Source organism: Leuresthes tenuis, unplaced genomic scaffold (assembly GCF_036924035.1).
Source record: "Leuresthes tenuis unplaced genomic scaffold, fLeuTen1.0.hap1 SCAF_22, whole genome shotgun sequence".
In the NCBI taxonomy this organism is placed as follows: Eukaryota; Metazoa; Chordata; class Actinopteri; order Atheriniformes; family Atherinopsidae; genus Leuresthes; species Leuresthes tenuis.
This window is the reverse complement of record NW_027325376.1, coordinates 2,886,385-2,912,062: the sequence shown is the minus strand read 5'-3', so window position 1 is coordinate 2,912,062 and position 25,678 is coordinate 2,886,385. Positions and strand designations below refer to the sequence as shown.

The 25,678-nt window shown below is 42.1% G+C and overlaps 3 protein-coding genes and 1 long non-coding RNA gene across 4 annotated transcripts; 3 read left to right on the top strand and 1 right to left on the bottom strand.

Moving 5' to 3' along the window:
- Positions 1 to 3,290: 3,290 nt before the first annotated feature.
- LOC140282287 (ladderlectin-like) lies at positions 3,291 to 5,216 on the top strand (the record flags this gene model as incomplete). The annotated part of the gene is made up of 6 exons (XM_072376875.1): positions 3,291 to 3,368; positions 3,500 to 3,594; positions 4,120 to 4,155; positions 4,209 to 4,304; positions 4,434 to 4,543; positions 5,121 to 5,216. Coding segments are annotated over exons 2-6 (399 nt in total), but the record flags the coding sequence as incomplete, so codon positions are not given.
- A 7-nt stretch (positions 5,217 to 5,223) lies between these two features.
- Positions 5,224 to 6,139, top strand: LOC140281541 (uncharacterized). Its single transcript, XR_011909769.1, has 3 exons — positions 5,224 to 5,255; positions 5,526 to 5,634; positions 5,810 to 6,139. It is a non-coding gene; the product is annotated as an uncharacterized lncRNA (long non-coding RNA).
- Positions 6,140 to 10,765: 4,626 nt separating this feature from the next.
- On the top strand, positions 10,766 to 16,588 carry LOC140282285 (galactose-specific lectin nattectin-like). Its single transcript, XM_072376874.1, has 9 exons — positions 10,766 to 10,826; positions 12,906 to 12,928; positions 13,238 to 13,284; positions 14,179 to 14,229; positions 14,318 to 14,415; positions 14,607 to 14,716; positions 15,805 to 15,939; positions 16,027 to 16,138; positions 16,390 to 16,588. The coding sequence occupies exons 1-9, from the start codon at positions 10,766 to 10,768 to the stop codon at positions 16,455 to 16,457; spliced, it is 705 nt and encodes a 234-aa protein (XP_072232975.1). The 3' UTR covers positions 16,458 to 16,588.
- A 2,282-nt stretch (positions 16,589 to 18,870) lies between these two features.
- LOC140282284 (galactose-specific lectin nattectin-like) lies at positions 18,871 to 21,717 on the bottom strand. Its single transcript, XM_072376873.1, has 6 exons — positions 21,640 to 21,717; positions 21,414 to 21,508; positions 21,235 to 21,299; positions 19,757 to 19,891; positions 19,378 to 19,486; positions 18,871 to 19,206 (listed from the first exon to the last, which is right to left on the bottom strand). Exons 2-6 carry the CDS (start codon positions 21,472 to 21,474, stop codon positions 19,130 to 19,132), a joined length of 447 nt encoding a protein of 148 aa, XP_072232974.1. The 5' UTR covers positions 21,475 to 21,508; positions 21,640 to 21,717; the 3' UTR covers positions 18,871 to 19,129.
- Between the last annotated feature and the right edge of the window lie 3,961 nt (positions 21,718 to 25,678).

The window sequence follows — 25,678 nt, the reverse complement described above, 5'->3', positions numbered from 1 at the left end:
TAATGTGTTTTTAGATTAAAACATCCTGGTCCCATCCACAGCAGAGGATGCACCGCCAGCAGAACCGGCTCGGTTGGCACAGTGGGAAGATGATTCGTCCCAGTAGCTGAAAACCTCAGGGCAGAACTCTCTGACGACCCAGAAGAGGCGCTTCAACGGTGGAAAGAACGCTTCCCTGCACCGTCACAGCTTCTGTGGTTCATTCTGCATCCAGCGCGCCATCGGAAAGGGCTTTTAGTGTCTGTGCGCGCATTTCTGAAGAAACACGCACTCGCCTGAGACATTATACGCTTTCTGCAGACTTTTTAGGTAAGACAGATGTCTCAGTTTCATTCAACTGTCTTATTTCTGGTTTATTTCTTAATGTTTGTTCAGAATCATTGTTTAAGGCCTGGTGTTCAGCAAGTTTGAATGTATTTATCTGAATATGTCTCAGGGTTTTACTTCCTGCTTTTAAGCTGCTCTTGTTAATAATAATAATTTGACATTTGTACATTTGCTTTGTAGATTTTTCTATGTTTTTTTGCGCCTATATTTGCACATCTGATTAGTTTTTGGTTGAATTTGACATGTCTGCTTGTGATTCAACTCTGAAAGGTTCTTGTTGAATTTGTTTTTATTTTTTCTGTTCTTGCTGTACTGAAACAAAGCTTCTGAGCTTATACACGCATTTCATTGTGCAGGATATCAATGATTGGATCTGCGGGTGTGCACGTGGTCGGACACAAATATTGCGGAAGAGCGCGGGACTGACAGCGGATGCAGGCAGGATTGAAAAAAATAGTCCCGCACCAGGCTCTACACTACGCTTTTGAAACACCGTCGTTTAGAAAAATAGTCAGATTAATCTACACTTTAAGACATTTTACGTATTTGTTTTACAACTTTAATCAAATCAGTGAATGGATTCTAATCTGTGTTGGTGTTTTATTTCTACACAGTGTCAGAAAATGTATAAAGTAAGTAGCCTGGTCTTAGTGAGCAGAAGCTATAAGACACCAGACTGAGTTGGAGATGTCAGAGAGGACTTTGTTTGCTCTGCTAACTTTATCACTGCATAAGTTCCAACCAACCTACAGTAAACTCTGACTTTAGCTGCAGTGGATCATTTTTTACAGTCAGTATGCCTGTGAATCATTTTGTCCTGTTGTTCAAATGATGGAAAAGCAAAAAAGTCTCTTTCGGCTTCGTGTACAATCTCAGGGTGCTGGGTCCCTGTCTTTTGAGTGTCACAGTTTATGTTTAATCATGTTCTGTTCTAGTCATGTTTTTCCCTGCCACCTCGGTTCACTCACGTCACCTGACTCATTGTTCACAGCTGCACCGCATTCACTGATCACTCCCTCCACAGTATTTAGCCTCCTGGTTTCCTTTCAGTCACTGCAGAATCCTCACTATCCCTTCATGCCACAGCCATTGAAAGCTAAGTCTGGTTTCATGCCTCATAGTATTTATTCATTGTCTTTTGTATTTCATAGTCTTGATTTTTGTTCCACAGTTAAGTCATTTTGATCCGGCTCTGCCGCGCTTTGTTTTTGCCTTTGCTCCCGGTTCTTGTTTTTGTTGGAATAAACCTTTTTTGAGTCTAAAATAACTGCATCTGGGTCCTACCTCTCCACCAGTTCCTGACATAGAGGAGATTTCTTGTCTTGATATCAATAGCTTCTCCTTCTTTGGTCAGGTTATTATACGAGAGGGAAATTACATTTTGAAATTTAAAAGTCTAGCAAAGAAGACTTCAGAGAGTGAATCCGATGCTTTCTGCCAAGCATTATTAGTTTGAACATTATCATTAAATCCATACATTTTCTATAATTCATTGTTGCTGGGGGACTGGAGCCCATCCTAGATGTGATTGGACAAGAGGCGGGGAACACTCTGTGCAGATCTAAAGTCGGTGTTTAATTTGATTACTTCTCATGTTGTGATAATGTTAGCAGAGCAAACAAAGTCCTCTCTGACATCTCCAATTCAGTTTCATGTCTGACAGCTTCTGCTCACAGGACAGCTGTCCAGTAAAAGTCAGTTATTGTGCTTATTAACAGTACAGTATCTATATTTCCTTCTGCTTTTGGAGCAAAGAAACACAAACTTTCAGACTAAAACACCTCATATGTTGTGTTCCAGGTTTCAGTATCAGTGTAAAAACAGGATGATGTGAAAAATAACAGCTTCAAGCCTCTGTTTAATTCCTTTATGTACTTTGTAAGAGTGTTGATGGAGCATGTGTTTCCGTGTCAGCGTCCTGATTTGGTTTCATGTTTAGGAGAAGCCACCATTACAGTGATATCACACTCAGGCCAGCAGCCTACAGATAAAGTATTTAGATCAGTTAACAAGTCCTGAACACTCTTTCAGTTCCTCAGAAAGTGTAAATTCTGCCACCATCACATTAAAGGAGACTGAAGTTGGTGGATCTGCAGCATGATTGAGCCGTGAATATGTGGAGCGGCAACAGTTCGTGAATAAAGATGTGTTGATATTTTAAATGAAATAGTAAAATATCTCACTTTCCAAAACTGACATGTTTTTTTCTGCTCAGTTATAACTAAAACAACAAGCTTTGCAAGTCATCGCATTCTGTTTCCATTTCCATTGTACATAGTGCTTTAGTTTTGTGGAATTAACTTTGTACATTGACTTAAATCTGCATCAATATAAACATGTTTTACTTGTAATTCGTCTCTGATCAAATTTGGGGCCGTGCTCTGCTTACGTGATGGTGGGATCCAGACCAGCAGCCCTGTTCTGGTTCAGCCTCTCCAGCTGCTTCGTTACATGCTGGAGACAGACAGGCTGAGGGGGAGCCAGAGGTGGCCCTCCTGTGTCCTGATGGGGGGGTTATGTTATGTTAGTTATGTTACTGGGACAGGCGCTTGTGAAAATGATCTTGAACATGTTCAGCTCATTTACTCTGCAGGATTCCTGATGCTGCTTCTACTTAAAGCCTGTTTTTCTCATCCCTGAGCAAACATCACGAGTGACCTTCTGCTGGAGGACGCTCCAGCTGGGGACGCTAATAATCAAAAATGTGGATTTGAGGGACTGAAACCGTATGATGTGTCAGTGTGATCACAGGTTTGACAGGAGAACAAACAATAAGTCACTTCATTAAACACCTCTCAGAGAACAACACCCTGTCATTTAAACAAGTTCATGTTAATCAAAACAACTCATTTAATGAACCACGGTTGAATGCGCTGAATACTCACTATGGCCAGTTTCATGTTGGTTTTTCTGTGTTTGTTGTTAATATGATGTCTCTGGTTCCGGGAGGTAACAGTATATAAGAGCTGCTCTGTGACCCGTCAGCACCTCCACACAGGAAAGCTGAGGCTGCAGGCTGACTCTGACCTCAAGAAAAGAAGGTAATTCTGCTGCTGGTTTGATACCAACTCTCCTACTAACTTCCAGAATTTCTTCATTGGCCTGAGAGTCTCTCTTGGCTTTGCCATAGCAATAGAAATATAATTAACATCACTGTCTGTCTTCATTGAAGGTGATTACTGTCTCTGAGCTGCATCATCTCCACCATGAAGTTTCTGACTTGGGCTTTCCTTCTCCTGGCCATGGTGGCTCTGAGCAGAGCTGCTGGTGAGTAGCTCTGTCTGTACATACACATGCATTCTGATTCTGAATGTTAAAAAGAAATGTGTAGTTTAGATATTCAAGGAGCTCTGCCTAAATATAATCCAACTGTCCATCCAGCTGCTGCTGGTACCACAGAGGCACCTGAAAAAGAGAAAACTAATGAAAAGGGTGAGTTTTTTTCTGTTTTGGCAGCAGACTTTAGACGATGATGTAATGTGATTTAAAAAAAAAAGGGAAGAGTACCACAAAGAAGGACAGAGGAAGAGTTTTCTGCATACATCCACAACATTCATGATGTGGAAATAAATGTGAGTTGAATATATATATAAGAGTAAAAACATGCATCATCTTTAGATTCCACTGATGAACCTGAGAAAGAAGAAAGTGATTCAGAAGGTGAGTTCAAGTTTTCTCCTAAGTACTTAAAACCCTCCTGGAATGGGACACGATCCTGTCATAAACACATTTACCACATGGACTAAGTTACCTTCAGTATGAGAACTGAGTCAAACTACGCTGTTCTTCCAGAAGAAGAAGAGGAAGAAGAAAGCTCAAAGGACGCAGGTTTGTGTGAATATTTCCAGATTCATGCTAAAACATAATACACTCATAAATAGAGGAACAGCGTGAACAAGGAAGTTTAAACAAGATTATGTCAAACTGTTTGGTCCTTCTAGAAGAAAAAGAAGCTGGAAACTCCACAGAGACGGAAGGTTAGAGTGAATAATCAAAATGATGAAAATGATTCTCCTGCAGAAAAAGAAAACAGGGTGGTACAGAGGTTTTCCCTCACAAGGGCAGAGGTTCAGCTGTTTTATACACTCATCCTGTCTGTTCTGCAGGGGAGAAACATGTTGTCAAGAGAGCATTACGGTGCCCCGGGGGATGGAGAAGATACGGCCGTCGCTGTTTCCGCTATTTTCCCAGAAGGTACACCTGGGCTCAAGCTGAGGTAAAAAAGACTCATTAGTTGCACAGCAGCCAATGTTTCTACAATACAGTATGTTCATTTCGTCTTGTTAACTGCACTCATAGGTATGAATGAACAGGTTCTGGGTTCACAGCAGGTCAGGGCCCAGATAGACAGGAGGGAAAGTATGTGTGGGGAAAAGAAACAAGGGCACTTTGGGATGTGGAAGTCAGAGATCGAACCAGAGACCGTGTGAATGGCTGAAAACAGGTCCTCCTCCTGAGCCACAGGGGCCCCAGGCTTCTATCAAAGCTAGACGAGAAACAAGTACTGGCTGGAATGGCCACAGTCAACTTTGGAGACCAAGTTAAAGCAAATTCATGGTTTTCATGTCAGTGTGCAAAACCTCTTCTGCTCAATGCTTCCCCTGGACTGAAAGCACCTGGGGTCCTTGTACTCTTTCAATAGTATCTTACTTCTATTTTCAAGCACTTTTATAATCCATAACGACTTTTAAAAAGAATAAAAGTGAATCGTATTGAATCTGCACACTTGGTGAAGCGCCATTTATTGCTCTGCGCAGCTCTAATCTCTCATTGTCTGTTTATCCCGACTGCAGAGATACTGTCAGGTCTACAGTGGAAATCTTGCGTCTGTGCACAACTTGCACGAGTTTCGTGCGATTCAGGGCGTGGCTTACGGCAGAAACCCTCAGGGACCAGCTGCATGGATTGGAGGCTCTGATGCTGAACAGGTATTTAGATTTAACATTACAAGCATCGGATTTTTACATTTTTGTAGGTTGGAAATATCAGTTAGATACACTGTTGCTAAGAGCTCATGAAATGTGGCTGAACACTTCTGAAGTTGTGAACAGATCCAGACTTTTTCCATGTTTCATGGCGGTGAATTCATTTGTTGTTTTATAAAACTAAAAGATCCAGAATATTTCTGTTTATGTTCTCGAGTTTGTATTAATCTAATTTCTGTCTTTTCTCTGCTCATGTTTTTTTGTGCTCTCCAGAACCGTTATTGGTTCTGGAGTGATGGCTCACGTTTCAGATATGCATCGTGGTGCCGAGGAAAGCCTAAAAATCGCAGCGGCCAGGAATGCATTCGGCTGAATTTCAAGAGTAATTAAATATATTAATCTAGTAATAACATAATAATAACTTACAGAGCCAACATAAGCTGAAGTACAACTCACATCTGTTATTCTAAAAATACAACATGTTTGGAAAGTTTTCACATCCGCCATCCAAATACTAAAAATAATGCTGCTGTCTTCTGTTCTTGATACTTTTACAGATTGCAAGACCAGATGCATGGACGATACTAACTGCCACTCCAGAAATCCATTTATCTGCGCCAGGAAAACCTATTGACTGTTGAAGCCGAAATGTTAAAAAACAAATTCAAACTCTTCTATCTTTCTATATTTCTTTCATATCGCTGTAACGCTACATAAGGAATGATGCGACAAGTGAAAAAACAGGAGCTGGATTGTCTCTCAGGCCTCGTGCCTTTAAAAATACAAGACTGAATGTGTTTAGTAATGACTGCTTTAGCCCAACCTCTCCCTGCAGAATGATCTGTATCCTCATCTTTGGAAAATTAAACTATCAAGCATTGAAACAAGCTGGTCTGTGAGTGTTTGTTACATCTTGAAGTTGTTTGGAACAGTTTTTCCTTCATGTTAGGGAGCTCGAGCTGCACTAATTTGAAATAATAATGCATCGGAATATGTACCATGTGGTTATAATTATGACTGTCACCAACTGAACAAATAGAAATATTAAAGGCTATGTTTGATGTGAACATTAAATAGGCCAAAATTACTTTAAAAAGATTATTTTTTTTTAAATTTTACACAGAGATAAAAGTAACCCTAAAGAATTTGGCTCCTACAATGGTGGGATATAATTGAAATCATCAAAAATCTGATCTCTACGTTTGCTCTACAGTGGTTTCCATGACGTTGCTGTTATGCTGAAGAGGCCACATACTATTATAATACTAAATATTAAATAATACTATTAAAATCTCACAAAAATATCAAACAACTGAAGCAAGTCAGTGTGGCGCAGGGCCGGAAATAAAAGCTGTGGACGGTGGTGCCCAACAGGCTCTCTGGGGCTGTTGCAGGCCCTGGTGTCAAAGGAATTATGTTTTAAGTTCATGACACCGATTATGAGGGACCTACAGACCTACATCCTGTTCTCACACTGTCTCCTTACACTTAATTTCTGCGCTGAGGAATACCATGACATTCAAAGGTTTATACTGACAGCCACATGGATTGGAGGCTCTGATGCACGAGAGGTAGATAATTCACCTGCAGAAGATCAATGTGTTCAATTGCATTTTGATACATTTGTCAAGACTAAGTATGGAAGATATCATTAATTAGAAAAACAACATTTCCCTCTAGGGGTCAGTAACATTGAATAGTTAAACCTAAAATAATGAAGTAATCAGACATTTATATGAATTTGCTCCATTATTAACAGATGTTCCTTTTTTTGTGCTCCATTGTTTTGAACATTGAAACATTTAAAATGCATATTGGTTAACTTTATAGATATCATCTGAATTTTGAAGGTATTCAAGATTCCTTCTGGTGATCCATGTTATGTCAGCTCAGAGTATGATGTTTATTTCATACCTTCTTATTATTACACGTTTATTTTATGTCTGAATTACTGAAAGACATGTATAGTCTTTAGATCCAGTGTGTGTGAGGAGAGAATGCTTGTTGGAAAATGCTGATTAACTATGGTTATCAACTGTTTCTGGTTAAATGACTGCATTCATTTACCTGTCAGACATCTCTCTATGAACGGTTATCTACATTTTGTATTTATATGTGAATCAGTGTAATGTTTAACGCCTGACACCAGATGGCGCCATGTATATTATTAGTGACTGTAGGACTGTTTCGGTGAGCTTATCTGCTGAATCTGCTGTATGTCTTGTCCTGCCTCCACCTCTGCCACCCTCTTTCCTTTCATTACCCCCCACCTGAACCAGCGTCTGTATCCCCGCTATGACCGGTGTGCTGTTGGTGAGAGGCTGGGGTAGCTGATAATAAGGCTTCTTGTGGAAGAAAAGATGGCTTTTGTGGTGTGAGGAGCAGTGATGGCTGGCGTTAGGGGAGTGACTCTGGGATGCCACTGATCACTGTCTATCCTCCTGGAGGGAGCCCAATGAGACGAAACACCTCAGGTTCCCACCTGATGACCCCAATGACCTGTTGGTCAGCATTGCTCACTGGTCTATATAAGGTTAAAATGGGGTTATAGGCATCAGGAGGTTCCTCGTTAGGTGCTGAGTCAGTAGTAGAAGGGTAATTGTTGAATTTAGGGAATTATTCTGGTCCATTTTTTGTAGCACAAGTTTCCTGTGTTTACTTTGAACTTCAACACAAACTGGAGAGTTTGTGACAGTAAGAACAAAAAACCCACTGGTGCTGGACAGTGGGCTTCTGCAGTCTCTGTCCATGGTGCTGGACAGTGGGCTTCTGCGATCTCTGTCCTTGGTGCTGGACAGTGGGCTTCTGCAGTCTCTGTCCATGGTGCTGGACAGTGGGCTTCTGCGGTCTCTGTCCATGGTGCTGGACAGTGGGCCTCTGTCCATGGTACCGGACAGTGGGCTTCTGCGGTCTCTGTCCATGGTGCTGGACAGTGGGCTTCTGCGGCCTCTGTTCTTGGTGCTGAACAGTGGGCTTCTGCGAAGCAAAGCTTCACCATCACAGAATGAGGACAGTTTTATAGAATCTTTCTTGCAAAGTAAATGGAGGATGAATTGTTGTGCATAATGAATAATAATGGTGATATCAGCAGAGAATCTTGTCCTTTAGTAATGTTTAAAGTAAATTGTAACGTCACATTCACTTCCCGCTGCAGAGGAATCTGTTTCGTTTCCCTTCTTTATGGCGCAGTCGAATTACTGCCATAAATGTAACGGAAAGGAAATTAAATTTCACGTTAAAATGTAAGTAAATGAAAGTTAATGGAAAGTAAATATCCACTGATGCGTTAAGTTGCCCTACATAACACTCAGAATTAATGCAAATTAATGGAAATTTTACATTTTAACGTAAAATGAGCTTTTTACACAAAATTAACGTCAAAGATACCTCAAGTCTGGCGCGTTAATGGATATTTATATCCATCCATCCATCCATCCATCCATCATCTGCCGCTTATCCGGGGGTCGGGTCGCGGGGGCAGCAGCTTGAGCAGAGAAACCCAGGCGTCTCTGTCCCCGGCCACTTCCTCCAGCTCTTCCGGGGGGACCCCGAGGCGTTCCCAGGCCAGAAGAGAGACATAGTCTCTCCAGCGTGTCCTGGGTCTTCCCCGGGGTCTCCTCCCAGTGGGACGGGCCCAGAACACCCCCCCAGGGAGGCGTCCAGGGGGCATCCTAACCAGATGCCACCTCATCTGACTCCTCTCAATGCGGAGGAGCAGCGGTTCTACTCCGAGCCCCTCCCGGATGACTGAGCTTCTCACCCTATCTCTAAGGGAGAGCCCAGACACCCTGCGGAGGAAACCCATTTCGGCCACTTGTATTTGCGATCTTGTTCTTTCGGTCACAACCCACAGCTCGTGACCAAAGGTGAGGATGGGAACGTAGATTGACCAGTAAATAGAGAGCTTCACCTTCTGGCTCAGCTCCTTCTTCACAACGACGGGTCGGTGCAGAGCAACAGTGCAGACGCTGCACCGATCCACCGTCAATCTCACGCTCCAATCGTCCCTCTCTCGTGAACAAGACCCCGAGATACTTGAACTCCTCCACTTGGGAAGGATCTCATTCCCGAATATAATCTACATTTATCATTTATGATGTCATTTATATAAATAAATAAATAAATATACATATAAAAATGTATATGTGTCACGGTTTATTTTCCGTTCCATGTCTTGTCTCGTCATTTCCTGTTTTATTTTGAAAAATCACTGACCTCTTCCTCTCGTTTCAGGTATCTTGCCCTTCCTCCCGTGTCAGACGTCTAATTTTCTTCCCTGATTCCCAAGTGTTTCCACCTGCTCCCCTTGGTCCCTCATGTGTTCAAATAGCGTTTCCCTTGTCTTGTGGCAGTATTTTGTCTCCTTTTGAGCTTCATTACCAGCCACTTGCATTTGTCTTGTCCCTTGAACCCACAGATTCCACGAGCCTGCAGTGAGCGACTCTCCTGTAGTGCAGTTTGCTTTGTAATTTATTGTTGTCCATAGCCTTAGTTTATTTATTCCAACACGGTAAGCCTTGTTTTTCCTCAGTTTTCGAGGAGCGATTTGTGTTGTAACCATTCCTAGTCGCCCCCGTTAAAGGAGAGCTTAAAGTTAAAGTTAAATTTTCATAGAGCCTCTGTTTTGTTAAGAGTGCGCCTTTGTTTTATTCCGCCTCATTTCGAGAGCGAGTCTCTGCTTTTTTAAGTGTTAAGCATTTCTGTTTTCCTCCCAGTTTGGAGAGATTTTATGTTTGTTAACTCTCATAGCTGCGCTCCTTCTCCACCATAGCTGCGGAGGAGAGCGCTTAGGATTTTTATAGCCCTCTTCTTTTGCGCTGCCGGGAGGTCGCCCTGCAGTGCCGAGATCTGTCTTGTGTTTTATTTAAATAAAACCATCTTGTAACCACACGACCCTGCATCTGCGTCCTGAATCCCCTGGTAACCTGACAGTATGTATCTGGTGGCCACTTCTTTTGCACCTATTTCCCATTTTCCTGATAATACATAAAAGATTGACTGGTGGCTTAAGACTTTTGAACACTACTGTCAGTAGTCGATCACCTCTGTGCAGTAAAAGAGCCTATCTGTCTTCACCATGTACCATTTCATGTCTCAGGTCTACTGCCGCATGTGAAGCACTCGGCACATCTCGGTCAGTCTGCAAAAGGCCTTCAATGCTACTTCTGCTGTTTCGCAATCTAACTCATGTCATTAGCCAAGACTTAAATTTGCAGATTCACCCGTCAATTTGTCCCACCTTAATGCACGTACATTGTTGTGAGTGTGCACGTCTTAAGTTTCTAATTTTTTGAAGATGGAAAGATATCTAACGCTGTTCAAGAGCTGAACTTCAGTCTGTTCATAATCTGATGGGAAGACAGAGCTGAGCTGAAAAAGAGTGGGTCATTCTTCAGTGCGTATATCGCATCATCAGTTACTATTGTTTCTATGCTTAAAACAGAGAAATTACTGACATGAATTATTTCCTTCATTCAAGGTGATCATCATCTCTAACCTGCGAAATGTCCACCATGAGGATGCTGACACTCCCTTTGCTTCTTTGTGCCATCATGGCTCTGACCAGGACTGCTGGTGAGTATCGATTATCCATCCAGGTGTTTTTCAAACAACGTATGGAGAAAAATAGGTTTAAAAAAAAGAGAAATATAGGCTACAAGTGATCGAGTGGTGAGACTCACAGCCTACAATGGGGCATCCTTTCCCCTCGCTAACTGCTTGACCTATACCTGACTAAATAATTGCAGTGGGTGTTTTAAACACAAAGCCTGATGACTCTGTTAAGTAACCAGCCATGGATCACAGCTGGTGATAGTGAGTTGGGTCAGTGTCATGGACCTCCACCAGTCCTCTGGAGTGCTCCCTCAGTCCCAGCAGGAACCATGCAGCTCAGCTAGAGCCAGTCAGGGCATGGCCCTCCCCCCCCTCCCTAACCCAAGGGGCAACAGTAAAAAGGATCAGCCCAGAATCCAGGAGCAACACCAACCAGGACATTCTGAGTAAACCAGCGGGCCAGTGGTACGGAGAGGAGGGGGATGGTAGCCCCCCAAACCCACAACGCAACCCTGCTCAGGGCAAGGCGCACACCCCCGACCCCCAAGACGAAGGGCAAAGGGAGGCTCGCCCAAACCACGGGGAGGCCCCAGGAGTCGCACGTCACAGGTTCCCCCAGTCAGAAGGGCCACCAACCCCTGTGGGGATCCAGCTGGTAAACATCCTGGTGGGGCATGGTGGAAAAGCACCAGTGGGAGGGATCGACCCAGGCAACCAGTGGGCGCAACGTGTGTGGCGAGCCCAGTGCAGCCAGCAGGCAACAGAAAACATGGCGCCCAAGCGATAAAAAAGCTTGAAAGTTTGGTTACACTTCACAAAAAAAGATGACAACAGGGCAACTTGCAATACTTTCAAAGTGGATATTTCATCAAAGGGAGGAAATAATACCAACATGCAGAAACATTTGTGCACACAGCATGAAATAACTATTAATGAATGTCGCGTTTTCGATCTGAACGTTAGTGAATCTCAACCCAGCAGCAGCAGCAACTTTAGCATGTCCTCGGCTAATACTGCAGGTAACTAAACTAACTAACAAACTGCCAATCATGTTAGCGTAATTTGCCTCATTGTAAAACCTGCTAGTACCTGCTAACCTGTTATTAATGGTTAAAGTTAAATGAATGTCTTCTCATGCATTACATTTAGAGCATCACGAGAGACAGAGTCTGACTGTCTCGGAGCCTCAGAGAATGTCATTTTAATATTAATACTAGGATGGCTAGTGGTTAGAGTGGGTTGTCCAATAACCTGAAGGTTGGCGGTTCAATTCCCTCTCTCGCCAGTCAAAGATTGGTGAAACTGACAGCTGGAGGGGTATCAGTCCACCTCCTTGCCACGGCCGAGGTGCCCTTGAGCAAGGCACCGTACTGTCATGCTCCCTGGGCGCTGTGATTGGCTGATTGGCATGTGTGTGGCATTGAGTGTGTGTCCCTGTGCATGTGTGTGTTCAACCCCTCCAACCTGGAGGGGTTAAAAGCGGAGCACAAATTTAGTGTATTTCCTGGTACATGACAATAAATCTGATCTGAAAAGTTGTCTGGGATGACCAATAGTCCAGTTTTAGAGATGATTAGTTTAAGATGGCATTCACTACCTCCATCCATGTAAACATGTCTGAGGGAATAAGAAATTGGGTCACGTAACAGGAATGACGGGTACAGTTTCATCTGCATAGCAGTTACTTGGCAGTCCATGTGAGCAGAAAACCAGACACAAGGAAGAAGCAGATACTGCAGAGACAAAGGCCCTTGACATCATGCTTGTTGCTACATCTCATGGTGATGGGAAAGACTGGCTGTGAAAATGGAAGACACATTGCTGTCAAAAACACAAGTTAGAGCCACAAATCTCCTTGTCCAGGCTGTTCCTGGTCTCTCAACATGCACAGTGAAACCTCCACAGAGCCCATTCTAAACCATCATTAGGATTGATTGCTTAGGTCTGTTCAACATGAAACCCTGGCTGTTTAAAGTCTTCTAGGTCCTCATAGTTGTTTTTGTTAGTCTTTCCTGAGCAGTAAGAAGCTAACTTTGATACATTCTAATGAACAAATGCATGCTTTCAGTCGTCTGATCTTGATCTGGTGCATTTTATTAGCAGTTCCTTCAGAGGCCGAAACAGTAAAAGTTCTAGTTGACCTTTTTAAATTAAGTCTTAAGTTGTAATGAGTGTGAAGAAATATTTTTTGCTATCTTCAAAATGTTTGATTTGACATAAAATAAGAATTTCAACAGATGTATTTGTCTCACAGTCCAGTTTGTGTGATGAACTTGTTCAGTCATTGTTACACAGTATTAATCACTGTGGTGAAGTGTTTAACACGAGTTAAACAGGTGTTTCAAAAAAGATAACAGACTGTGGTGCAGAAAACCCATAGAGGAGAAGTACAATTGCTCATGTTGCAATTTTTTTCCGACTTATTCATGCAGCTCTGTCATGCCGTGCATCACATGACTCCCATCAAGCGCTACCATTGGCAACAATGAAAGATGTCACAATGCGGCCTGTATCTGTTTATTTCTAAAACTTATACTTGAACTTAAACACTTCATCTGTTTTACAATTACATTCCATGGCACTGCAATGAAAGCAGTCCTGGGGAGGGGCTTGTTTATACCACAGGGGTCTGGGCCACCCCAGGTACACATATCAGAGGTGGGTTGGTGGGGGCCCAGGTGTCCGGTCGGGTGCTCTGGAGCCTATGAGGTGTCCGTGGGTGTGGTGGGTGACCTTCTAGAGTCAAATGTGAGGCCATCTGTCCCACAGCTAAAGCTGGGCTGAAACTGGCTCATCAACAGGACAAAGATCCCAAACACAGCAGCAGATCTACAGCAGAATGTGGGAAAAAGAAAAGAATCAAGGTGCTGCAACGGTCCAGTCAGAGTCCAGACCTCAGCCTGACTGAAATGCTGTGGTGGGACCTTAAGAGAGCTGTGCAGAAACCAATGCTGCAAACCTCAATGAGCTGAAGCAACGCTGGAGAGAAGAGTGGGCCGAGATTCTTCAACATCGATGTACTGATACCTTCACTCCAGATCTGTTAACAGGCCAGAAGTTCATCACATATAAAAAGACACTCCAGGGTCAACAAAGTTAAAATACTACAAATAATAACCAAAAATAGGGAAATATTCTGTTGACAGTTGGCTGTCAAAACTAGAACTTCTCTTTTCTCATGAAGTGATGTGTTAAATGTGTGATGCAACACAGTGTGTGGACATTCAAAACTCTGAGTATCATCATTTAATATGTTACCATGATGCAAGTTTCTTAATGTGTTTTTATGTGCAGTTGGCGTGGATGTACCTCGTTCCTCATTTTATGAAGATGGAAAGATAATGAACAGCATTTAAGAGCTGGTCTTTTGCAGGTTTGTTCCACAGCTGAAGCCGCAGGCTGACACTGAATCTCAGAAGAGACGGTTTGTATCTTTCATTGGACTGAGAGTCACAGCCGGTTGTCTGTTTGACACATTAACATTATAACATTACTGTCCGTCTTTATTCAAGGGGATCATCATCTGGAAGCTGCACCATCTCCACCATGAGGATGCTGACTTTGCCTTTGCTTTTCTGTGTGATGATGGCTCTGACCAGAAGTGGCTCCGGTAAGTTTATGCATGAATTTGGAAAAAATACAGACAGTTGAAATGTCTTCCTGGAGTGAGGAATAGAACAGACACAAGCATGAATGCGTTTATGAAATGGATATAAGTGTATTATATCAGCAGATACAGCAGGTTAGGGGATAAAAATACATTCTTAAGTGATATAGTGATGTCTTTATTTACTCTTTAAGGGGAGAGTCATGTTGTCAAGAGGGAAGCAGCCTGTAGCCCGGGTTGGACTAACGTCAACGGCCGCTGTTTCATCTACATTCCAAAACCTATGAGTTGGGCTCAAGCTGAGGTAATATCAACTATTTCTTGTACATGATGAATTACAAACATGATGCTAAGTCCATTCAGAATGCTTTAGCAACTGTTTTTAACCAATAATGTACAGTTAGTTATTTCATATTACTCTAAGTTAGAAGTTTGAATGAATTTAAACTTGATTTCTCAAGGTTTAAAGTGACCTCATTAACATCCACAATGGAACAAGAGTAAAGCATCTAAAATCTTCACCGATAGCCTCAAATCATTTAAAAAAGGACACTGAGGGCCACTGAGCCGCTCTAACACAGGAGAAATAAAAGGTGTTTAGGGCTACGATGGACGGGCTGGGACCAGTAGTCACAGGATGGGGACCCTGCACCTGGTCTCCATGCACACACAGAGGTCAGGTTTGTGCTGGGAGTGCTATCATCCAGTGGTTAGAGTAGTCCAGGAGGGGGGTTTGACTGCAGGGAGCACGTCTGGCAACATCAGACATCCCAACCTGCCCAGTGGTAAAGCTCGAGTGTAGAAGACGGGAGAAATGACCCAAACTCCAGGCACGCACCAGAAGAGCCTGTATTTAATGTTTCTCTTTGCAATAACTCTTTTGACAATTAGTGCAATATATCAATAACTTAGTGCAATATACATGAATATATATATACTTATTTACCCTGCATATAGTTAGCTCTTAGCTCTTAGTTATAGAAAACATATTTATTGTATAGGAATAAGGTCTAGCTCTGTTACACTGGTAGCCAAGTAACGACATTTCGTTGTCAAGATTCACCTTGTGTTTTTTGTGCAATGACAATAAAAGGAAGTCTAAGTCTAAGTCTAAGTCTGTACTGAAGCACCAGGGAGAGTGATAGAGGACGGGTGGCTGGAGCTGGTGATAGAGGACGGGTGGCTGGAGCTGGTGTGATACGTCCAACATGACATTTTTATCCCTTGATGCCTGATGTCAAAGCTTAGTACAATTGTTTTTATGGAGACTTTTAGTCAACATTTCTATCAACCTCCATTTTATCCATATTTCCATTTCTCTCTTTTTGCAGAAGGATGTACACAGTATATATAAAAATATATATCCGTCTTTTTTTTGTTTCTCTTTTGTAGAGAAACTGTATCTCTATGGGGGGACATCTGGCATCTGTCCACAACGCTCAGGAATACCATGACATTCAACGGCTTATACTGACAGCCACTCATGCATCCAAGCAGACATGGATTGGAGGCTCTGATGCACAACAGGTAGATAATTCACCTGCAGAAGATCAGTGTGTTATTCAAAATCATTTGAATTAAATTCAGACTGGATTCTTCACTGATGTCCTCTAGAACGGTGTTTGGCTTTGGACCGATGGTTCATCCTTTGGATTTGCTTACTGGTGCGAAGGAGAGCCTAATAATTATCGTGGATGGCAGCACTGCTTGCAAATTAATTATTCAGGTAAAATATATTTCCAACTGAAAATGAATAATTTGTGAGTGTAAATGTTTTACTCTGCTTTTATAGTTTGAATATATGACAATTAATATAACTTATATATTATAATTAATATTAACATAGTGTGTTATTAGGGCACAAGCTGTTTCTCTCTAAATAAACTACATCGTGCTTAGATAATGTCCTCATCAGTGTAATGTTCAGGGTTCAGTTATTTTACCTGCAGCTGACCACCATGTCTTTGGTACTTACAGATTCAAAGTGCTGGGATGATCAAACTTGTAGCGTCCGCCTACCATCTGTCTGCTCCATCAGAAAGTGATGATTCCTGGCTGACTTTTCAACATAAAGAAGTTTCTTTATTGATATTTGACGCATTCATTTCTTTTCTATCTATCTAATGTGGCTAAAAGAATGAAGGAACAAGTGCTGACTGGTCTTTTAGGTCTTGTGGCAAAATCCCCTTTTTTCTTTTTTGCAAAATTAAAAAGCTTAAGCATTGAAACAAGCTTGTCTGTGAGTGTTTTATACTTCTTATTTTATTGGCATCATTTGCCTTCTTTATCAGAAGCGCAGCTGACGTAATATCACTGTTTACTATGTAATATTCCATGTTAGTTATAGCTATATGTTAAAGTAGTGCAGGATCTGACAGAATGACTTATTATCAAAATATGATCTCTCTTTATGAACGGTTATCTCCATTTTGTATTTATATGTGAATCAGTGTAATGTTTAACACCTGACACCAGATGGCGCCATGTATATTATTGGTGACTGTAGGACTGTTTAGGTGAGTTTATCTGCTGAATCTGCTGTATGTCTTGTCCTGCCTCCACCTCTGCCACCCTCTATACTTTCATTACCCCCCACCTGTCCCAGTGTCTGTATCCCCGCTATGACCGGTGTGCTGTTGGTGAGAGGCTGGGGCAGCTGATAATAAGGCTTCTTGTGGAAGAAAAGATGGCTTTTGTGGTGTGAGGAGCAGTGATGGCTGGCGTTAGGGGAGTGACTCTGGGATGCCACTGATCACTGTCTCGCCTCCTGGAGGGAGCCCAATGAGACGAAACACCTCAGGTTCCCACCTGATGACCCCAATGACCTGTTGGTCAGCACTGCTCACTCGTCTATATAAGGTTAAAATGGGGTTATAGGCATCGGGAGGTTCCTCGTTTGGTACTGAATCAGTAGTAGAAGGGTAATTGTTGAATTTAGGGAATTATTCGTTTGTAGCACAAGTTTCCTGTGTTTACTTTGAACTTCAACACAAACTGGAGAGTTTGTGACAGTAAGAACAAAAAACCCACTGGTGCTGGACAGTGGGCTTCTGCGGTCTCTGTCCTTGGTGCTGGACAGTGGGCTTCTGCGGTCTCTGTCCATGGTGCTGGACAGTGGGCTTCTGCGGTCTCTGTCCTTGGTGCTGGACAGCGGGCTTCTGCGGTCTCTGTCCATGGTGCTGGACAGTGAGCTTCTGCGGTCTCTGTCCTTGGTGCTGGACAGCGGGCTTCTGCGGCCTCTGTCCATGGTGCTGGACAGTGGGCTTCTGCGGCCTCTGTCCATGGTGCTGGACAGTGGGCTTCTGCGGTCTCTGTCCATGGTGCTGGACAGTGGGCTTCTGCGGTCTCTGTCCGTGGTGCTGAACTCACCACAGATCCACTGACTCTGACCACTGAGGGGACTTTGTGGTTTTAAACTGAGAAAGTAACATGAGATGACCTGTTTTAATGCTAAATATGGTTCACACTCTTAGAGCACCTTTCTAAGCTTGTTGAGGTTTAACAAAGCGTATTACATGAGTTCATTCACCCAGACAACATTAACTAACCAGGGACGCTTTAACATGTGGAAACAGTGGGGAGTTGGAAGGCAAGCAGATAACAGATAAGCCATGGCCTTTTACTGAGGTGCCATTTTTTATTTGCTTGTTAATCCATTTCGACGTATTTTCTTTATTAGATCAAGCCAGGTGACTTTTTTTTCTTGTCCTCTCAACCCACAGCTGTCCACCCTTAATGAGCTGGATCTGCTGGAAGTTTCCTCCGGTCAGAAAGACGTTTCTGTCTCCACTGTTTAATCAAAAAGAATATTAACTGTGATCCATTTTCATGTGCATGTTTTCGATGTTTCCCTCCTCCAACACACCTGATTCAAATTGATGGCTCCTTATCAGGCCACTGCAGATGACTTTGTAAACATGGGTGTCTTTCACAGAAAAACTAATCTGTAGATAACTAAGATCACAAAGACAAATAGCTGGCAGGTAAGGCGTCTAATGTCTCAGGACCTTATTGACTGTGATGGCTGAGAACACACGCTGATGTTCAACAACACTCTGATAGAGTTTCATGTTCCCTGTGAGCTCTCATCTAACTGTTATTGATGAGTGGGGTCCGTATGACCTTCAGCCACAAAAGTCTGATTGCTGGAGCGCTGCTCTGATGGTTGTTCTTGTCCTTTCCGACTCCTGAAAGGAAGTCCAGATCTAATACAAACTGCTGGCTCAGGTGTCTGACCAAAGAAACTTCCTCTCAAAATACTTTTTGGCCTATTTAATGTTCACATCAAACATAGCCTTTAATATTTCTATTTGTTCAGTTGGTGACAGTAATAATTATAACCACATGGTACATATTCTGATGCATTATTATTTCAAATTAGTGCAGCTCGAGCTCCGTAACATGAAGGAAAAACTGTTCCAAACAACTTTAAGATGCAATAAACACTCACAGACCAGCTTGTTTCAATGCTTGATAGTTTAATTTTCCAAAGATGAGGGTACAGATCATTCTGCAGGGAGAGGTTGGGCTAAAGCAGTCATTACTAAACACATTCAGTCTTGTATTTTTAAAGGCACGAGGCCTGAGAGACAATCCAGCTCCTGTTTTTTCACTTGTCGCATCATTCCTTATGTAGCGTTACAGCGATATGAAAGAAATATAGAAAGATAAAAGAGTTTGAATTTGGTTTTGGTTTTTAACATTTCGGCTTCAACAGTCAATAGGTTTTCCTGGCGCAGATAAATGGATTTCTGGAGCGGCAGTTAGCATCGTCCATGCATCTGGTCTTGCAATCTGTAAAAGTATCAAGAACAGAAGACAGCAGCATTATTTTTAGTATTTGGATGGCGGATGTGAAAACTTTCCAAACATGTTGTATTTTTAGAATAACAGATGTGAGTTGTACTTCAGCTTATGTTAGCTAAGTTTTTATTATGTTATTACTAGATTAATATATTTAATTACTCTTGAAATTCAGCCGAATGCATTCCTGGCCGCTGCGATTTTTAGGCTTTCCTCGGCACCACGATGCATATCTGAAACGTGAGCCATCACTCCAGAACCAATAACCGTTCTGGAGAGCACAAAAAAACATGAGCAGAGAAAAGACAGAAATGAGATTAATACAAACTCGAGAACATAAACAGAAATATTCTGGATCTTTTAGTTTTATAAAACAACAAATGAATTCACCGCCATGAAACATGGAAAAAGTCTGGATCTGTTCACAACTTCAGAAGTGTTCAGCCACATTTCATGAGCTCTTAGCAACGGTATATCTAACTGATATTTCCAACCTACAAAAATGTAAAAATCCGATGCTTATAATGTTAAATCTAAATACCTGTTCAGCAGCAGAGCCTCCAATCCATGCAGCTGGTCCCTGAGGGTTTCTGCCGTAAGCCACGCCCTGAATCGCACGAAACTCGTACAAGTTTTGCACAGACGCAAGATTTCCACTGTAGACCTGACAGTATTTCTGCAGTCGGGATAAACAGACAATGAGAGATTAGAGCTGCGCAGAGCAATAAATGGCGCTTCACCAAGTGTGCAGATTCAATACGATTCACTTTTATTCTTTTTAAAAATCGTTATGGATTATAAAAGTGCTTGAAAATAGAAGTAAGATACTATTGAAAGAGTACAAGGACTCCAGGTGCTTTCAGTCCAGGGGAAGCATTGAGCAGAAGAGGTTTTGCACACTGACATGAAAACCATGAATTTGCTTTAACTTGGTCTCCAAAGTTGACTGTGGCCATTCCAGCCAGTACTTGTTTCTCGTCTGGCTTTGATAGAAGCCTGGGGCCCCTGTGGCTCAGGAGGAGGAGCTGTTTTCAGCCATTCACACGGTCACTGGTTCGATCTCTGACTTCCACATCCCAAAGTGCCCTTGTTTCTTTTCCCCACACATACTTTCCCTCCTGTCTATCTGGGCCCTGACCTGCTGTGAACCCAGAACCTGTTCATTCATACCTATGAGTGCAGTTAACAAGACGAAATGAACATACTGTATTGTAGAAACATTGGCTGCTGTGCAACTAATGAGTCTTTTTTACCTCAGCTTGAGCCCAGGTGTACCTTCTGGGAAAATAGCGGAAACAGCGACGGCCGTATCTTCTCCATCCCCCGGGGCACCGTAATGCTCTCTTGACAACATGTTTCTCCCCTGCAGAACAGACAGGATGAGTGTATAAAACAGCTGAACCTCTGCCCTTGTGAGGGAAAACCTCTGTACCACCCTGTTTTCTTTTTCTGCAGGAGAATCATTTGCATCATTTTGATTATTCACTCTAACCTTCCGTCTCTGTGGAGTTTCCAGCTTCTTTTTCTTCTAGAAGGACCAAACAGTTTGACATAATCTTGTTTAAACTTCATTGTTCACGCTGTTCCTCTATTTATGAGTGTATTATGTTTTAGCATGAATCTGGAAATATTCACACAAACCTGCGTCCTTTGAGCTTTCTTCTTCCTCTTCTTCTTCTGGAAGAACAGCGTAGTTTGATTCAGTTCTCATACTGAAGGTAACTTAGTCCATGTGGTAAATGTGTTTATGACAGGAGCGTGTCCCATTCCAGGAGGGTTTTAAGTACTTAGGAGAAAACTTGAACTCACCTTCTGAATCACTTTCTTCTTTCTCAGGTTCATCAGTGGAATCTAAAGATAATGCATGTTTTTACTCTTATATATATATTCAACTCACATTTATTTCCACATCATGAATATTGTGGATGTATGCAGAAAACTCTTCCTCTGCCCTTCTTTGTGGTACTCTTCCCTTTTTTTAATCACATTACATCATCGTCTAAAGTCTGCAGCCAAAACAGAAAAAAGCTCACCCTTTTCATTAGTTTTCTCTTTTTCAGGTGCCTCTGTGGTACCAGCAGCAGCTGGATGGACAGTTGGATTATATTTAGGCAGAGCTCCTTGAATATCTTAACTACACATTTCTTTTCAACATTCAGAATCAGAATGCATGTGTATGTACAGACAGAGCTACTCACCAGCAGCTCTGCTCAGAGCCACCATGGCCAGAAGAAGGAAAGACCAAGTCAGAAACTTCATGGTGGAGATGATGCAGCTCAGAGACAGTAATCACCTTCAATGAAGACAGACAGTGATGTTAATTATATTTCTATTGCTATGGCAAAGCCAAGAGAGACTCTCAGGCCAATGAAGAAATTCTGGAAGTTAGTAGGAGAGTTGGTATCAAACCAGCAGCAGAATTACCTTCTTTTCTTGAGGTCAGAGTCAGCCTGCAGCCTCAGCTTTCCTGTGTGGAGGTGCTGACGGGTCACAGAGCAGCTCTTATATACTGTTACCTCCCGGAACCAGAGACATCATATTAACAACAAACACAGAAAAACCAACATGAAACTGGCCATAGTGAGTATTCAACGCATTCAACCGTGGTTCAGTAAATGAGTTGTTTTGATTAACATGAACTTGTTTAAATGACAGGGTGTTGTTCTCTGAGAGGTGTTTAATGAAGTGACTTATTGTTTGTTCTCCTGTCAAACCTGTGATCACACTGACACATCATACGGTTTCAGTCCCTCAAATCCACATTTTTGATTATTAGCGTCCCCAGCTGGAGCGTCCTCCAGCAGAAGGTCACAGATGCAGTTGGGGGTTAAACCAAAAAGGCCACAATAATCTGGAGGTCTCTTCTAACATTTATAATGAACTCTTCGGGATATCTTATTCACTTCTTCTTGTTTTGTTTCACTTTCCACTTTTTGCTTCCTTTTTGTCGCTCTAACTGCGCTGTAAACATCGTCTCCTTCTCCAATGAGAAACAGATTTAAAAAAGATTAAAACATTTGATTGCATGTTTTTCTTCCAGTTACTGGAGCCAAATCAGGTGTCTAACATACCGTGTTACACATCTAACACGTGCGCACTGTGCCCCAGGAGAGTTTAATATCACCAACTCCTGTGACTGCTTATGTTACAGGAAGTGGTTGTTAACTAACCGACAGAGGGCGCTTGGACCATAAACTCCACCTGAACTGAACAAACCTTTACTCCAGGTGAACCAATATTAATGGATTCTCGTTCAAAACAAACAAATAGGCGAGTCGAAGTGAGTAGATTAAATGTTTTATTCTGTCGAAATCAGCGATAATAGTGAAATTATTCATATGATGAATCATTATCGGTCTATCGGCGCATATAGACGCCAGGAAATGTCAGATTTTCTCACTTGAAGGTCAATTTGAGGATATATTCACTGAAGGAAAACGTTACAGACTGTCATATGTTCTGCACAGCAGGCTGTTATGGTTGGTTACAGACTGCAGTGAGCCTTAAACAAGTCTTCGGGTTGTTTTTTAATGTTAAATGTGTGTTTTTGGTCCTCATGATCGGACTTTTTTACTGTTGCAGAAAGTGAAAGTAAACTCTAAACGCCCTCAGTGAAGGACACAAAGATTTTTAAAGTGTTTCTTGTTGAATTCCTGAAAGCTTTAAGCGTTTTTAGTGTGTTTAAAGGAATAGTTAAAGAGCTCAGATTCCCCCAAAGAATATTAAAATGTCACTTTCTGTAGGAACAGCTGTTTGAATTCTTTCGAAAAAAGTTCAAGATTACAGTTAAATCTGTGATTAATTCCGCACTTTAAATTGATCAGACACACAGTTAATACAGTCACATCGAGAAGTAATAAAATAAAGTGAATTCAACCATATAAACTTGATTCAATGAAGCAGCTCTGAAAGGACCTCGAACACAACGTGAAATACGTGAAAACCTCTTTCAGGTTAAACCTCACCAGTTTGCGCCGAATATTGATTACAATCTAAAGAAAATCTACAAATCGAACAGTTGTTGCTGATTTTTTTTACAGAAATCAAATGAGTAAAGAGTCATTTTTCTCCTGATCATTAAAAAGTTTCACTTTGTTGCTGCTGAAATGAGTTTTTCCGTTCAGTCACACACGGACTAAAGTCTGCTGTTTGATACTTAATTTTAATACGAAATAGTTTCCCGTCATTTCAAATTTGAATTAAACTTTTTTTATGTTTGCTTTTCATTAGAGAAATGAACTAATTTCAGAAACGTCATAAAAGCTGAAAATACTCCGTTTACATGGAGGTGAGCGATAAAAGCTCAGAGTTTTTCTGTGGGAACATCAAACAAAACAGTATGAAGAAGACTATATTTTACATAACCTACTTTAAATGCAGGAAAACTGAATATTTTCTGTCTTTACATTCGTTTCATTCCGTCTCCAGAACAACACGATGGTTCAACTTCAGTGCAGACGCTTTGATGCATTCACTGTCCGTGTTTTCCACAGTGTTGTCATCCTCATCTTGACACACTCCTGTAGAGGTAACTCAAACTCATCAGTAACAGTGTAGTTAATGTTAACATGAGAATCAGCTGGTTGGTGTTGGGATGTAAAGTTAACAGCCTCAAATCTTTACCCTTTCAGGTCAGTCTGAGGTGAGCGGTCCAGATGGTCCAATCGTGGCGCTTGTTGGTGATGACATCATCTTACCATGTTGTCTGAAGCCTGTCATGGATGCTTATGACCTCACAGTGGACTGGACCAGACCTGATCTTAGCCCCAGCCCCAGATTTGTCTTTGTGTGGCGTGATGGTGTGGAACTACATCATAAAAAACATCCATCTTATGGAGGAAGAACATCTCTGTTCACTGATGAACTGCAGAATGGAAATATTTCACTGAGACTCTCCAGCGTAAACCTCTCTGATCAGGGATCTTACAGATGCTTTGTTCCAGAGCTGAATCGACATGCTTATGTTCAGCTTGTTGTTGGTAAGTGAGCAGATTCTGTGTTGAAAGCCATTTTACGTGTAAACAAGGTTAACGTGGAGGCATTAAAAGAGTCTCCACACGCAAATGCAAGCTGACCCTGAAAACTGTTTCTTTACCCTTACCTCTCTGAAAGTGGATGTGTTAAAGAAAAGGAATGATGATGAATAAAGATGCAGAAAACATTCATAAGTATAAAGTATTCATAAGGATTGAAGGTTAATTTGACTCTGTACACAACAAGGTCAATGGGAAGTGTAACCAGCGGCTGACTCGCTACTTTTGGATCCTTAGCGCGTCAGGCTCCTGGAAGAGAGCGTGTGTTCTGAGACCGTGTAGATATGCTTATGACGCATGACTGACATTGTGATTTAGATTGCCAAGGACTGAGCTGCTGCAAATATGCAGCTTGCAAGAGTCACAAGAGTCGCAAGCGCAGTTCCACCATAAGTCCAGGTCCTCACCACCCTTGGATTTCTGACCACAGGAACTTTCCAGAGGGTGTGTCCCAGTCCTCTGTGAGTCCTGCGCTCCCTTTGGTCATCAAAGCTCTCATCAGTTTACCACCCATGGTACATCAAAATCCCATACAAGCACAAATTAAGAGGGACTTTCATGCCATGGCTGGACTGCCAAACATAATCGGAGCAATAGACGGCACACACATACGCACCAAAGCAGCGGTTCTGGAGCACTGAGCTGAAGGCGGTGCGTCTCGATACAGCGGGGGACAAACTGCTCTACAGCCCAGAAAAGGCATCCCAGATTATTCTGGCATGCTGCAGTGCACAATATTTTCATGAATGAGGGTCTCCCACTACCCGAACCAGCCTAAGCAGACCAGAAGCTGTTGTACCAGAAGACCCCATCAAAGTGACATCATGACGAGGCAACAACTAATTGCACGGCTTTAGTTGCAGTCATCGAGCGCCTGGCGAGGCGTTTAAGCCATTTTTCATATGAAACCATTTCTTCTTTATTACGAACTGCAGGTGACACAGAATTAACAGCAACTCGTAATTGCTTTCTTCGCTTTAGCAGGTCCTGCAATTCTACTGCTGACTCTGCTAAAAATGACAGATTTTCCTTCTTGGATCTCTGAAAGCAGAACTTCAGTCTCAGAGCCCGTAAAGTTGTTCTTTTTGCATCTTGATGCCATTCTCATGAATTAACACTTCCTGACACAGGAGAGAGGAAGCGTGGCCTTATATGGTATTATTGAGGGCGTGGAGTATGCAAATTTACTGTCCTCGTGCACTTAAATACGGACAGTGAAATTCATCATTTAGGCAGGTCGTTTACACACTTTTTCCAAAGTTAAGAGCGTTTGTTCTGACGTGTTCGTACGAGACCTTCCTGCAAAAAAGTGAGAGAAATCTAGATTAAGAATACGAAAATGTTCTTGCATGAGGCCCAGTAACATTACAACATGGTAAAAGGAGAAAATAGATGAAGCTGACCAGAAAAACATGAAAAATCAATGGTTT

Bases quoted from the DNA above. Each gene is read 5' to 3' on its own strand.
- LOC140282284 (XM_072376873.1), bottom strand. From the start codon at position 21,474: ATGAAGTTTCTGACTTGGTCTTTCCTTCTTCTGGCCATGGTGGCTCTG. The intron at 21,300-21,413 runs GTGAGTAGCTCT...CTGTCCATCCAG, and splicing joins GGCTCTGAGCAGAGCTGCTG to CTGCTGCTGGTACCACAGAG. The intron at 19,207-19,377 runs GTAATTAAATAT...ATACTTTTACAG, and splicing joins CATTCGGCTGAATTTCAAGA to ATTGCAAGACCAGATGCATG.
- LOC140282285 (XM_072376874.1), top strand. From the start codon at position 10,766: ATGAGGATGCTGACACTCCCTTTGCTTCTTTGTGCCATCATGGCTCTG. The intron at 13,285-14,178 runs GCAACAATGAAA...GGTCTTTTGCAG, and splicing joins CCCATCAAGCGCTACCATTG to GTTTGTTCCACAGCTGAAGC. The intron at 14,230-14,317 runs GTTTGTATCTTT...TCTTTATTCAAG, and splicing joins ACTGAATCTCAGAAGAGACG to GGGATCATCATCTGGAAGCT.